Source organism: Lutjanus erythropterus, chromosome 8, assembly GCF_056507025.1.
Source record: "Lutjanus erythropterus isolate fLutEry1 chromosome 8, fLutEry1.hap2, whole genome shotgun sequence".
NCBI lineage: Eukaryota > Metazoa > Chordata > Actinopteri > Lutjaniformes > Lutjanidae > Lutjanus > Lutjanus erythropterus.
In genome coordinates this window covers 14,222,761-14,237,539 of record NC_139324.1, presented here as the reverse complement: position 1 = coordinate 14,237,539, position 14,779 = coordinate 14,222,761, and the positions used below count along the sequence as shown (strand labels likewise).

At 38.7% G+C, this 14,779-nt stretch overlaps 1 protein-coding gene across 1 annotated transcript in view; it reads right to left on the bottom strand.

Moving 5' to 3' along the window:
* The window catches only part of srpx (sushi-repeat containing protein X-linked), a 29,143-nt gene that overhangs the window by 9,680 nt on the left and 4,684 nt on the right, over positions 1–14,779 (bottom strand). The window contains exons 2-7 of the mRNA XM_084724614.1: positions 9,507–9,563; positions 5,425–5,613; positions 3,049–3,225; positions 1,991–2,117; positions 1,729–1,850; positions 353–532 (exon numbers count right to left, since the gene is read on the bottom strand). Of these exons, the coding sequence (XP_084580740.1) occupies positions 353–532; positions 1,729–1,850; positions 1,991–2,117; positions 3,049–3,225; positions 5,425–5,613; positions 9,507–9,563 (852 nt within the window). The remainder of the gene's footprint in view (positions 1–352; positions 533–1,728; positions 1,851–1,990; positions 2,118–3,048; positions 3,226–5,424; positions 5,614–9,506; positions 9,564–14,779) is intronic.

Genomic DNA, 14,779 nt, shown 5'->3' with positions numbered 1-14,779 from the left:
AATAAATGGCACCAGTTCATTCATTCATTCTTAGGCCCATACAATAAAGCAGAAAACAGAGACAGAAAAATAAATGTTAAAGTTTTGTCATAATCCCAGTCTGTTGTTACAAACCCACGTACTGTTATGTAGTCACCTTTTGAAGTATTTTTTCCTCATGACTTCCTCCTTTTTTCTTCTTTTGTCATCTGTTGTTTTGTTGTTTTTGCTTGTTTTTGTTTTATTCCTGCAGCTACATTTTAAGATATTCAATTTAAAGAGTGCTATACGATACTAACTGCTGAATAATGAGTAGAAAAAAAAGATTGTTTGTTTGTGTAAATGTGTGTGTTTATCTGCATGCAGTACGTACGTGCACAGTTCGTGTCTGTGCCGGACCAGGTGAGACCATACTGACAGACTCGGGCCGCGCTGCCCTGCAGCTCGTAGCCGCCCGTACATTTGAAATTACAAGTGGCCCCGTAGTTGTCTCCATCGCTGTCACAGTTCATGTAACCGTTGTCCGGGGCAAACAGTGTGTTGCAGCGGCGAACTACACAGAAAGAGAGGCACATCAGAAAACAAAATGTCAGGAAACACGACAGGCAGAAAGATGAAATTACAGGAAAGACAATGGCCTGTACATGTCTACAAATTCTAAGAAATGGAGGGATTTTGGTTGGAAGAATGTTATTTATTAGCCATGCTGCACTGAAATATCTATAGTTTGCCATGAAAGTTAATACAGACATCCATGTCCTCCACAGGATTAATTGTAATTTATTGGTTGCTCTCCTGACTTTTCAATTAGCAACAAGAACAACAAGAAAATTAAGAAGCTAATGAAGATTTTCTTCGAATTTTCTTTTCTTTTGTTTTACTTAAAAATTCAGAACAGAGCGCAGTTTTGTTTTCCCTGGGACAAGTTGCCTTTTTTAAATGAATTATATGGTCTCTCCTTGTGGTTTGTAAAATTAACCTAATGAAGGTCATTGTACCAAAACATCCATAAATCTTGGATTCACAAGTGTAGGAGACAGTGTGCAGGAAACTTTTGCTTTTTAATGAATTATACAAAAAAACTGCAACTTCTTTTTACAATTTTCTCTTGGTCCCACAATGTCATGACAAAAATGGCTAAAAACATTGCAACATGCATCGTCATTTTTTAGAAAAGCTGCTGTGAAATCAGGCAAGTTAGACCGCAACAATCCCCCAAAAAGCCTGTGAACTCCTGGAGGGTCTGGATATTGTTACCTGCAACCAGTATAAACCTTATTAACTTATTAACTAAAAACCTCCCAGACTTACACAATTGATGGACATAGTAAGGGAAATATTAATGGTGAAAAAACTAAAACTTACTGTTTATTTTACTGGTCTATAATTTTCAAATAAAAAAACTGAATTATAGGACTTTTCTTGAGAAATCCCCTCAATTTAAATCCAAGAAAATGTTCATTTACTTTTGAAATATACATATCTATCATTGCTTGTAGACAATTATCACATGTTTTTGTATGCAGTCAACTTGCTGTGCATGGTAGGTTATACTAGCAAATAATCTGATGTTATTAGAAGTGCGGAAGTGTTTTTTTTCCCATTATTCATACCATATTACTTTACATACCACTTTCCTGGAGACTTCTTGGAAATAACCCATTAAAAATAAAACAATATTACTGAAAATCTTTCTGACAAAGATTATCAAAAAAGCTTTCGTCTCATAGTCGGCTTTTAGAAGCTCACCTCGCACCCTGACAGTGAAGCGACAGGATCCTTTGTTCCCTGCACGGTCAAACACAGTGTAGGACATCTTATGGAGCCCCTCTGGGAAGTTTGATTTTGAAGGCTTCCCTTTCAGGATAACGCTGCAAAAGACAGGCTCTGTTTTAATCTTTGACTGTGATCTCCCTGTTCAGAGTGGGATAACCCACAGGATTTAACAGACTCAGTGCACCGAAGCAAAATGGGAGAAAAGCTTTAAAGTGGTGGTGGAGATGGGACTGACTCTGTAAGGATGCCATCAGCAGTGTCTACACCCTCTGGTGTGTCCCAGGTCACCCTGGCTGTCAGCTTTCCTGGTTCTGCCCACTTATCCTTCAGATTAGGACACTTGATTTTTGGAGGATCCATATCTACAGAGAGAAAGAGAAAGAAAATCTCAAAATCACATCACATCATCTACATGTAAATATACTGTATATATTACTACATAGGCCTCAAATAGGAGATGTAGACTCTATTGAGTACTGAAAAGATTGCAATGTGATCAGTGTGTGTTCTCATCAACACACATACTTCAGTTCAAACCTAGACAGACTTGCTGTTCCCTGTCATGGTTTGCTGAGCTGTTATTATTGGACAGTCTCTATTTGTGGGTGGGACATAGTGAACAGCCAACATTACAGATGGAGCCTTTCACAAATATTTAATATAAACAAGAAAGTGACCACAACATCTTGGCAGGGCCCTCCACACAAGACTCTGAACACAACATTTTTAAGGTGACAACAAAAAGCAAAGTGAATCAGTCCTCTGAGGACACATGAGGCTGAACGTGTCCTTACAGACAGATGTAGGAGACTCAATGTCACTTCACAAACAGCATTACGATGGCTGAGTGCAGTGAGATCTGAATGAGTCTGTGCAAACACAAACACTGTGATAGTCTACAGTTTCCAAGGCTGCAAGACTATTCATCCATTTATATGATCCCCTAAGTGCAGGCCTCACTGCTCAGCTTTTCATGAAAAACAGAATAAAGTCATTTTCAGGCTCAGACTCAGGACGCAAAGACGTCAAAAACAAACATGTTTTTGTGTGTGTCTGTGTATACATACATGTCTAAAGGCCTGTTTGTTCCAAACAACAATCATATAACCTTGTATTATAAGGGGTACTTTATGTCTTAGACTTTCATCCAGGAGTCTACAGCTGACATCACGCCTTAAGCAGGTAAATTACCACTTACACAGGTTTGTACAATGCTAAGCTAAGTAGTCTGCAGGCTCCAGTCCTCTGTGGGAGATGAAACTGCGCACAAAACAACAACACACACAGTCTTACCGACACAAGTGGGGACTCCGGCGCTCCACGCCTTGGTGTGCTGACACGTCGCCGTCTTCTGGCCCTTCAGACTGAATCCAGGGGAGCAGAAAAACTCACAGCGAGAGTTGAAGTAGGAGCCGTCCGAACACTTGTAGCCACCATTAGCGGGCATGTTCAGCTTGGGACAGCGGATCTCTGTCAGAGAAAGAGCACAGTGTTGATGGAAAACTTGCTCTGAGTTAAAGAGAGATTAGGTACCCGATGCATCTATTTAATAATACAATATACTGGTCCATTTCAATGACATATATTAGAGATGTATTTATTTATTATTATTACTATTGATTTATTTACCTTTGTCAAAACTTTCACTCATTGTTGGTCTTTTTTAATGCACCAGAAATGGTGGAGTGTTTTCAATTACATTTACTCAAACTGTAGGATTTGATCAAAACTAAACTGTAAAAGACAACCTCTTAACCTGAACTGATTCAACAGCAGTAGTGGTAGTACTGAAGCAGTCATAGTATTAGTACAAATGGTTGTAATCTATAACAGCCAGCTTTTCACCCGATCTTTGGCCATTGAAAACAACTTTTGCTTTGCACAACAAACTAGCATTATAGAGCATAGCCACACCTTAAAGGGATAGTTCAAATCATTTGAAGTGGGGCTGTAGGAGGTACTGATCCATAGTCAGTATATTACCCACAGTAGATGGGGGTCAATACTCCCTCAGTTTGGGGAAGCAGCAGGTCACCGATGACAATGAACTAATTGCAGGTGTGAAGCGGGTGAGAACAATAATATAACACACCATGAGACATCAGAAATAAAAATGTTTGTCATATTTATAACATTTAAATCTGCTAGGCCTAATCAGTCTGCAGGATTTTTTTTAAGTTGTGACCTCCTCCCATCCAACCAAATGGGGACAATACATTTCTGAAGGCCAAGTCCAATATTGGGGAGAAATTTGGTGCGATACGAGACTGTGAGAACCACATTGGCTTTACTGCTTTTAGAAAGTTTAAAAAAAATGTTATTAGTTTTTTTATAGCTGTAAGCTAGCAACATTCTAGCTGAGGAAACACATCGACAGCTGCAGGAGCACAGGTGCTGCGGCAACTGAGGAGTTAATCACAGGTGCAGGTCGAACGGTTAACAGTTCCAGCTGGGGTGAAATTTGACTAAGAGATGTTTTGGGCAATTGGTTTGTTCTGGGTGTGCGTTTGCAAGCTAAGAAATCTACTGTTGTGAACAAGGTCAGCAGAAAAATGTATTTTGGCCAACAAAAGAAAAAATAAAATCAGTTTAAATGTGTTATATTTAGAATATTTTCACCACATTACCTTGCCATCAAACAGGAAACTGCTATTAGATATTATTATTATATAAAATTGCTCACTTTCCAAACCCACTAGACTCTTAAAGTAAAAACAGTATTTTCACCTCACAGAACATGGGAGCTGCTGCTTGTTTGTTTGTGTTAATGTGTGACTTCAGTCAATCCGAACTAACCTTTTAAAACACAGAAGTCACAAAACAGAAAAGCAAACTAACTGAACAAGGAAGCAGTAGATCAGTAACGAGGTAAAATTGCTGTTTTTGCTTCAAGTTTGGTTGCTTTGGAGAAAGTCATATTTAGATTATATAAAGGCAGATTCCTGAAAGAAAATGCCATCTGATGGCGAGGGAAAGCAGTGAAAATATTCTAAATACAACGTACACTTAAACTAATATTGATTTTTTTTAGATGGGGCCTTTTTCAGTGTCCAAAATATGTTTTGCTGCTGACACTGTCCACAGCAGTATATTATTGTGGTTCCTACACCAGGACTCCTCTCTACTTCTCTGAAACCTCCATCCTCTGTAGGTAACACACTGACAATGGATACGTACGTCATACAACCCCACTTCAAATAATCTGGACTATTCCTTTAACAGCAGCAGTAGTAGTAATAATATGGGCAGCAATTCCCCTTTTAGTATCCCGGAGTGATTTATTTATTTTTTCAAAGAGAATTTCACACCTTACCAAGAAAAGACTTCAAGGACAAGAAACTGATTCATGTAATTGTTTACAAATCTGTTGCATAAACATGAACCAATTTTAAAAGTCCCGAGCATCAGCTAGAGGCAGTTTTAATTAACTAAAAATGTAAGATTTGAGTGAAGAATATCCGTAACAGAAAACGCTAATCCCCTCCCAGGGAGATGTGGTTCAAAGCTGAGGAAAAAAAAAAAAATAGCAGGTGAACTTGAGCCAAGAATGAACTTGCTCAAAAATGTTAAAACTATCACCAGGAATCTGCACGAGGCAAACCTAGTATGCAGATTCATGGATGAGTGCATGTATGCATGTGCATTCAGATGGATGTCAGTTCTTCTTACCCCGGCAGGCGTAGTTAGAGGACCAGTGTTTGCTGGCCATGCACACCACCTCTGAGCTCTGGGCTTCGTATCCCTGCTTGCAGCGGATTTTACAGCGTGTCCCCATCACGTTCCTGTAGTGCTCTCCTCTGGGCGTACGACAGCTCACGTCACCATGTTTTACCTTAATGGGCGCGCACCAAGGCGTCCCTACAAACGGAGGAAAGATATCCACACTGACCTTTTCTTCATGGCATCGAGGCAATTATATGTTTTTATGGTGCAGCCTCGGAGCAGGAGAGACTGTTGTTAATGTCAGTGTTCAATAATAAGCACTTACCTGAAGACTATAAAAGCTTAGAAAGACTTCCTTCTTAGTGTGAAAATATAAAAACCCACCCATCATCTGAGATCAGACAGATGCAGTGGATTTCTCATTACCTTATCTGCGACTTCCCATAATCCAACAGTGTCTCATGAGAAAGAAAGAGGATAGTCTCACTTGAGGAAAAGACAGATAATGGTGTGGTAGACAGCACTTAAGTTTCAGTAGGTGTGTGTGTGTGTGTGTGTGTGTGAAAACAGATAACAGATAAAGGTCTGTGTTGAGAGTGCAGCTCTTTATTGAGACTTATCACACCACTGACTTTAAGTGCCAGCTGTTCATTGTCCTATCCCTCCAAGATTTTGTCTGTCGAAAACATGAGATTTATTAGCCAGACCACAAATGTATCATTGTTACTCTAAAACAGGGGGAGCCAAAATTTTTTCCCTTGGAAGGCCGAAACTGAAACGTAATGATGGGCCGCGGGCCGGAAAGCAAACACATATTGCACTGTACTGTTTTCCACTTTAGTTTTTATTGATGATTTCTACATTTATACTGTTTGTATTAAAATTTACTCTTGACCTCGGATATGAAAAAAAAAAAAAATCAGTGAACTGATGGATGTCTGATCTGAAATTTTTGTGTTGTGTTGATTCACATTTTTCTCATATTTGTCATCATTTTTTATATAGCAGATAAACGCATCAAAAAAAGTTTGGAAATTGTGTATCACTGGAAACCCTGTTCATTTCCCCACAATGATGTTCAATTTGTAAGAATCATGCATTTGTGGGATGAGCAGCACAGCTGATTATGTGGGTGGGGTCCCAAGGGAAATGTGTATTCTCCTGTTAGTACTGACTCTATGGTTTTGACTCGTTTAGGGGACTAATAGCACAGTGACAACAGAGATATGATCGACCAAACACAAAGCTCCAAACTTTTTTTGACAAATTTATAATTCTAATTTTTATTTCTTTGTCCGAACCGATTAAAATTTGGATCACTTCCACAGAGGGATCTTTCTTGATCCTTTGGTGGTGGTTACCCTCTGTTTAAATCCTTTATCCATCACAGCCACTCTAAACAATGTAATTGAATCCATGTGACTTTTAATCTTCCTGTATGTTTCTTTGTCTCTAATGCTCTGGATTGGAGATTGTCCACATTTCTCACTTCACCAGCAAACAAGATGTCTTAACTGGACAACATAAAACTATTCACGTCCCTGTTGTGTTTTGGTAGCTGAAGAGTTTCATACCTAACTCTAGAATTTTTTTCTCCCCAAATAAACCTTGACATTATTTTGTCCCAGGTCACAAATTGGGTGTGGGGGACCTCCATAAGAACTGGAATAAATAAAGATGGTCTAAATTCTTAAGTTAAAATGTAGTGATAAAAAAGACCATTTTTGAGTGTATTTTTTGTTCTCTCGAGGTATTCTGTTATAATCTTTGTAGTATTTAGTGTTAGTAACACACAGATATTTAATTTGCTTTAGATTGACATTAAATTATTCCTCAATCTCTTTTGATGGAGTGTTTGCATTGTATTGCTAAGATACAACATTTCTTTTTTTTTTAAATTACTTTTAAAAATGAACCTTATCGTGGGTCAAATTTGGTCCTGTTGGATGATGGTCTGATACTAATTTTGTGTCTGTGCAGTAAATATGAAGCTACCGTCAGCAGCCACTTCACTTAGCATAGCATAAAGACTAGAAACTGTCCAAAGGTAACAAAGTCAGAATCAAACGCACAGTGTAAAAATGACAGGTTGCAGTTTTATGGAGGTTATGCGTTGGGTTATTTATTAGCCAGGGTGACCAGACATCCCAGTTTGTCCCAGAGTGTCTCAGTTTCAAGCTGGGTGACCCGAGTCCCGACAAAATTGTCAAATACTGTACAAAATCTGCGAAATACTAAAATATTCTGGTTTTCAACATTCACTACCAAACTGTCCCAGTTTTTAACACAAAAAGAGCTTCAGTGCTGATAGCTGTATTTTTTTCTTACTTTATTTGGACAAGGCCAGGCTGATTGTTTTCAAGTCTTTCAGCTAAGCTTAGCAGCTGCTGGCTGTGACCACTTGATCGTACAGATATGATAGTGGTTTTCTCATCAAGGTCTCATCAAGAAAGTGAAATGTGAAACATTTCCAAACATGTCTAACTATTGCTTTAAGCCACATCTGACAATAGCATTAGCGTTCAGCTTTTTCTCCTCTCATGGTGGATACCTCGACTCATCTATACAAGCTTGTGTAAAAATTCCTTGTTTGATGCCAAGTTTAAGGGGCCACTAGGCTTTTATTCCAATGCAGGGAAATCAAAATCTGCAATTTATTTCCTGCTGGCTCAGGACAAATACTGTGGGCCAACATGCACACACATATGCACGCACTTGGAGAGGTGAATACACACCAGTTTAGGCTAATTTCCAGTTGGAATAGAAATGAGTATTCATTACACAGCAAGCCTTCCTTGCTGCCTCTCTCTCTATGTGTGTGTGTGTTGGCAAAATCTCCACAACCACTGAGTAAGAGAAAATAATACTACATTTGAGCTTTTACACAAGGGGAGCGTTTGGTTTGGCCTGGACGATAATGTTCCACGACTAACTGACCCCGAATTTAAAGCTGGGAGCTAATTTGACGTAACTGAGTCAGTTTACAAAACTGGCTGAACTATTATGCCTCTTTATACAAACAGTGAAATATAAAAATACATTTTTCTAATTCTAATCCAATTTTTCATTTATCTTTTGTTATTCCAATAAATTTGAGTTAGATCTAAATCCCTCTCTTTTCTCTGCCTGTAAAACATCAATATATTTGACACATTTTGAACTTGGGAACGTACATAAATCAGTCCAGTTCAATAAGATTTGGTGATCAGGTGATCAGTCCCTCTCTGCTCTCATTCACTAAAACATTAAAATAATGTTAATGACAAAAAAACTCCATTACTTAGAAATTAACTTCCGACAACTAGCTACAAATATACCTTTAGCTATTGGGTTGTAGTAGCTAGCAGACCCGCAGCAGCTAACAGAAATATCACAGATCATAGGTGTGTGTTTGAAACTTAATGGTTTTGATCTAATTCATTTATTTCTTCCTTCTCCTTTTGAGTGTAGGCTAACAGTCCTGTACAGCTCTATATCCTGCTGTATACACTATGCCACATCACTTTTGAGCAATTAAATTAAATATGATGGATTTCATTTGAACTAAACTTTCCAGATCTTCAAATCTGTATCACTCATATATCACATTAGACAAAGACGCTCTAACTGCCATTTTACTGTGACTTTAACAGGAGACTTTAGATTATTTAATGTTTGGTTGCTCAATAAAAACTATCCAACAGATCAAACCAGCAACTCCTGTGTTCTTTTTTTGTTTATGTTGTTAATGGAGTCTGGTTGGTCTAGAGACATTGATATTTGGCTAATATAATTATCGTTTCCCTTTAAAAAAAAAAAAAAAAAGCCTGCCTGACAGTGGTAAGAATTTTCAACATATAATGTACACAGTTGTAAATTGCTGTTTCCTACACTTGCACTCCTGCTGGGGGTGTGTCAACTGCCATCTATTAGCTATTAATTATTAATAAACTTCACACAATCACTTCAAATACTGTGAAATCTCCCTTAAAGACTAGAGCAACCACACAAGCCGTCCTTAAACTGAAATATGAGTCATTTTCGGACTGCATGTAGAGTATGTATGTACAGCATATGTGATGGTGACGTCAAACTCAGCATGTAGTCACCTTTATATCTACGAGAATACCAGTCCTCGTCGTCTCCGTAGGCATACTGTCCTGACCCTGCGGAGGAAAGAAAAGAAGAAAAAGCAACTAATATGATGAAAAGAATTGCATCCAAGATGTTAGGCAATGTTTGAAAGCATTGTCCTTGGCTGACCTGATGACTTTTTACTGGAAAACAGCACCAAGAACAGGCTTTAAAAGATTGCTTAACTTTTCATTTGAACCACACTCTTGGGGGGGTGGATCTTTTGGATGGACCACATGCATGAGAAACACATCTCAAAAGATCCTCTTTTTCCGGCTGGTTTGCAGAAATGAATCTGTTGAACCCAAAGATTCATTCTGCTCGATCCAGAGGAAGTTTTTTTTGTGGTGGCTCTCTATTGTGTTTGGTAGAAATGAAAGGTATGAAACTATTTTGAAACTTTTTGTTCCAAAACAGCTCCTGTGGATCATACTTACCATTTTAAGTCAACTTTAACAGGGAACAGATCACCCAGACAGAACAAAAGATATTTCAACCATAAAATAGCTGCATCCAAGAAAAACTGAATATTTCTCAGTGGTGGCTGCAGAGCTGGTGGAGGACACAGCTGAGTGACACTGGAAAAAGACAAATGTGAGGGGAATTGTGATGAGCAAGGAGGATTATTTTAGGAAAGAGGATGAAGGGATGCAGGAGCAAGTCAGGACACAGTAAAAACAGAGGAAATGGGTGAGGAAAGGGTTAAAGCAGGGGGGAGGGGTGTTCAACCTTGGCTCTGGGATGTTATGAACCCCGCTGTGAATGTGTCCTCTGTTCAGGATCCACAAGTGAAGGAGTGTTCCTCCATCTTCCAGCTTCATATATCAGCCACATGTTGGTCATTGAACCTGATACTATGAGCACATCTCGCGTCCCGTCCCTCATTCCTCATCATGGCTTTTCTGTCAGTTTAATGAAAACTGTCTGGACCAAAATGCCACAAGCCATCTAATACACACATACACACACACACACACTCACAACAAGCTCTGAGGTTTTAGCAGTCAGATCACACAGCATGGATTGTTCAGAGCAAACCCACATACTGAGTGAGTCAGATTTAGCTGTCTAATGGGAAAACTTTAGTGTCTGCTTCTTAATGGGGGAAGGAGGCAGGCAGAGAAAGGTATGGAAAACTAATTACAGGTAAGCGTGTGTGTGTGTGTGTGTGTTTGAGTGTATGTCTCCTCTTCAAAGAGACCATTAGTTAGAGTCACATGTGCCAGAAAAATGATCAGTTCTGTAACAACTTGAAGCCAGTCCAAGCAAGATGCAACGATTTACACCATGGCAAAAGGGGGCTCCGTAAAAGTAGTATAAAAGTATTACGATATACCAGGTTTGTTAAGAAATCCCAAAATTACGATTTTCAATATGATCTTCTTTATTAAACTGATATGGAGATGCTGTACTGACGTGATGCATTACAGTGTGCAGCAAGCACCAGCAGAGATCAGTCTGTCTACTGGTGGACAAGGCAGTGAAGTTGAGCTCAGAAACATGGTGGGTGGGAGATGAGGGATGCAACATGTTTTTTTTTCTAGGATGGTGAACATACAACCCATCCTACTCTGCCTCTGAGTGGTTTGATGGTGGACTCGATTTAAGAATATTTAATGAGCGTGAAATGTTGTTCATCCAGTCACAGCAAACAAACAGTTGTCACAAGGAATGTCTAAAATTCATGTTCAGTGAGCCTTTCATTCATTCATAGCCCTTCATAACAATACTGTGTTTATTATTGTTGTTTTGTGGGATGTGTGGTGGAACGACAGACCGGTCACTGATGATTTTTGAGGTCAGGCTTGAGTAGCTCGCCAGCTAATGTTACTTATTTGTGAAGCATCAAAATAAGCCTAGCTAAGATCATAAGTGCACCTTTTTCGCACCGCTTCCTGTTTTAATAAGCTGAATCAAAGTTCACTGTAAATGCATAAAAAAAGATGAGCAGTGAAGTTGTCAGTCTGGCTCATCTTTTTTCAGCGTTCTTTTAACCTCGACACACTTCACAGTACAAACGCTGCTGTGTGACGTCAATCACTAAACTATGAGATCTCGTCCTTTTTCAAAATGTATATAGTTGTTCTTGTTCGTGTTTAAAATCAGATTCCATCTGTCTTTGGGTGCAGATATGTGGTGATGTTTGTTTATGTCTTGACGCTCTGAATCCAGACATTTCCTGAGGGAAAGCTTTCCTTTTTTACCAGTGAAGTGACTGGCTGAAAGAGTATTTATTAATCACGACACCCACCGATCAATATTCTCCTGCACCCACCTCTTTGCATGTTGCACTGCTGCATATACATGAACCAAAACATTAGGTGTATATGGAGACACGCAGTCTGTACATAATTAAGGTACTCCAAACAGACACAAATTCAGACAGCTGCAGACACCACTGACGCAAGGTCTACCACTTGGCACTGGCTATTCAAATTTCAGCTGTACAATATTAAACTGAGGGTGTATGCGTGCTTTGGCACCCTAACAGAACCGGGCCTGTCACCTGTCTCTGTTAACACCGGGGTTTCCAGCTACAAGCGAAAGAGACAGCGTTTTAACGTCACAAGCCACAAAGTTATGTCTTTAATATAAGCGTGAATACTTTATAGTATTCTGAGAATGTGCTGCACATAAAAATCATATCAATATGTTTATTAGCCCATTACTGTGGTAAAAATAAAATGTGCTCTATACAGACTACGAGTCAGGTGTGTGCACATTTGGATGCAAGTAGGAGCTATAGGCACAGTGCATTGAGCACTAGCCATTAGTGCTTCATTTTAACGTGCTGATGGCTGGTGGCTTTTTTTTTCATCTTTCTTTCCTAACTTATTACTCATAGCCGTTTCATGTACCTAAAATCTGCAATTAGTTTTCTTTACAGAAGCTAATCAATAGAGACTGGCTCACTTCTGGAGCCAGTCTCAAGTGGCCATTCAAGGAAACTGCGGTTTACGGCGAGCTGCGTGATTACCACAATGGAACAAAGACATACTAAATACGCCGAGCGGTACCACCATACCACCATCAGGAAACAGTAACAGCAGCAGCAGTTTACACCTGCGAGAAATGGGAGCTGCAGAAGAAGTTTCTCCTTTAATGTGTGTACCACCTGTCCTCCTATATCTTTTATTGGAAGACAAACAAAACACCCACATAACTGTCATATATTCCATTTATAGTTTTTTTAATAAGCCAAGAAAAAGAAACAGGCCTGTAATAACCCTTTAACAGACTGTATAATCTGAGAGACTCATATCCACTATAAACTCTCAACAAGCAAAATACATAATGACTACAGATAAAGAGATATAGAAACCCTTACAGGATTTTTTTTTTTTTAAATCTAGACACGTCTTTTAGTTAGAGGATATTGATAAGACTTTTCATCCAGTATGATCCTTAGGATCTGGTAATCTGTCCTGTCATTTCAATCTCAGTTCACTCAAATCCAGGACTTTAATGCAGATGGAGAAAAAAATCCAAAATTAGATCAGATATAAAATCCATGATGAATGATGATCCAACCACACAAGCACAGGAGAAAAACACATAACTCTCAGCTCTGATGTTTAATCAATCTAATCTTTCAAACTGGGACAGAGAAACATAAATATCTTAAAATACAGTAAGACTGAACATCACTGTGGCACTGTAGCCTCCATTAGATATCAAATACTCAAACAGAAATACAATTCAACTTGTAAATACTACTGTGAATACAGTACAACGACAAACACCTGAACAAATCTGAACTTTTTATGATTTCATAAACATACTTTGATTTTTTTTCTTTGATAAACAGGACTCAAGAATTGCCTACTTTACAATACTTTGTTGGGCTAGTATATTTTGCAACCAACTTTCCCGACAAGGTAAGTGGTAAAAGAGAATCAAACTATTAAATTATTTTGATAATTGAATAATGATCAAAGTATTTTTTTCCTGAAAAAAGGCAAAAAGTGCTGGCCTTGGCCTCTAAAATAAAAGATCTGCTTTTCTTTGTTTATCATATTAAACTGAATATCTTTGGGGTTTGGACTGACAAAACAAGACATTTAAAGATATCACTTTGGACTTTTTTCACTTTTTTTTTTACATTTACAGATGTTGCAGCCCTAGATTAAATATGACAGCTACCTTTAGTCTTTGTTATTTAATAACAGCTAATTAATACAACAATTTGTAAAATGGCAAGTAAAATTTGACTTGGGCAAGTACGTTTCTCACCATTAGACCAGCAAATGAATGTTGAACCCTCATAAACATCTACTGCTGTTTAGGACTTCTTCCCTCTCTAAGGAGGACAGAGGAATACGAGAAAATGTGATTGATCAAACAAGAATCCTACATTTTGCAGGGCCTGGACAGGCCTTTTGTGGGGAATGAAGTCATCGCTGTGATTAAACAGCCTGCAGGGAGAAACAAAAAGACACTAACAGGCACGTGTTGAACACATGTTAGTAGTAATGCACAAAAGCCAAACAGAATTAAAAATATTTTTGGGGTATGTTCTAGGAGACAAGTTACATTAAAATGGATGATTATATCCACTTTTCCTTGATGCATCCTTAAATTGGATAGTTGGGGGTTGTCAAAGTGAGATTACATGAGATATTTGGCTCACAGTTTGAAGAAGGAGACAGGAGTACTGGCCCAAAGGCAAAACAATGTACTGCTGTGTACAGGGCCAGCAGCAAAATGTATTTTAGCTACTGAAAAAAGGTTCACCTGAAAAAAAAAAAATCAATACCAGTTTAAGTGAAGCTATATTTAGAGTATTCCACTGCTTTACCTTGCTATCAGACAGCCTTTTCCAGTGGGAAACCTCCTTTTATATGAGCTCCGTCCAAAGCCACCAGAATCCTTTGACAAATACATTAATTTTACTTTGCAGAACACGGGAGTTGCTGCTGCCTTGATCTGTTTGTTGATTACGTTATGGTGTAACTTTGGTGAATCCCAGGTAACTGAGACCAGCAACTCCCATATTCTGCAAGGTAAACTCTAAACAGAGCCACCGAGATAACCAAGATTTCCCTTCAGAAAAGGCTGTCTGACGCCTCCACAGTCACACCTAACAATATGTCAACATAATGAGGTGATATCAGCAGTCAACATCACACCCCTGTTCATCTCTCTTACTTCAAAGACGTTCACAGCGAGAGAGATGTCAAGATGTTAGCCGTGCAAGAAGCGTGAAAGCTCGTCTTCCTCACAAACCTCTGGGAGTGAATAAACTTTA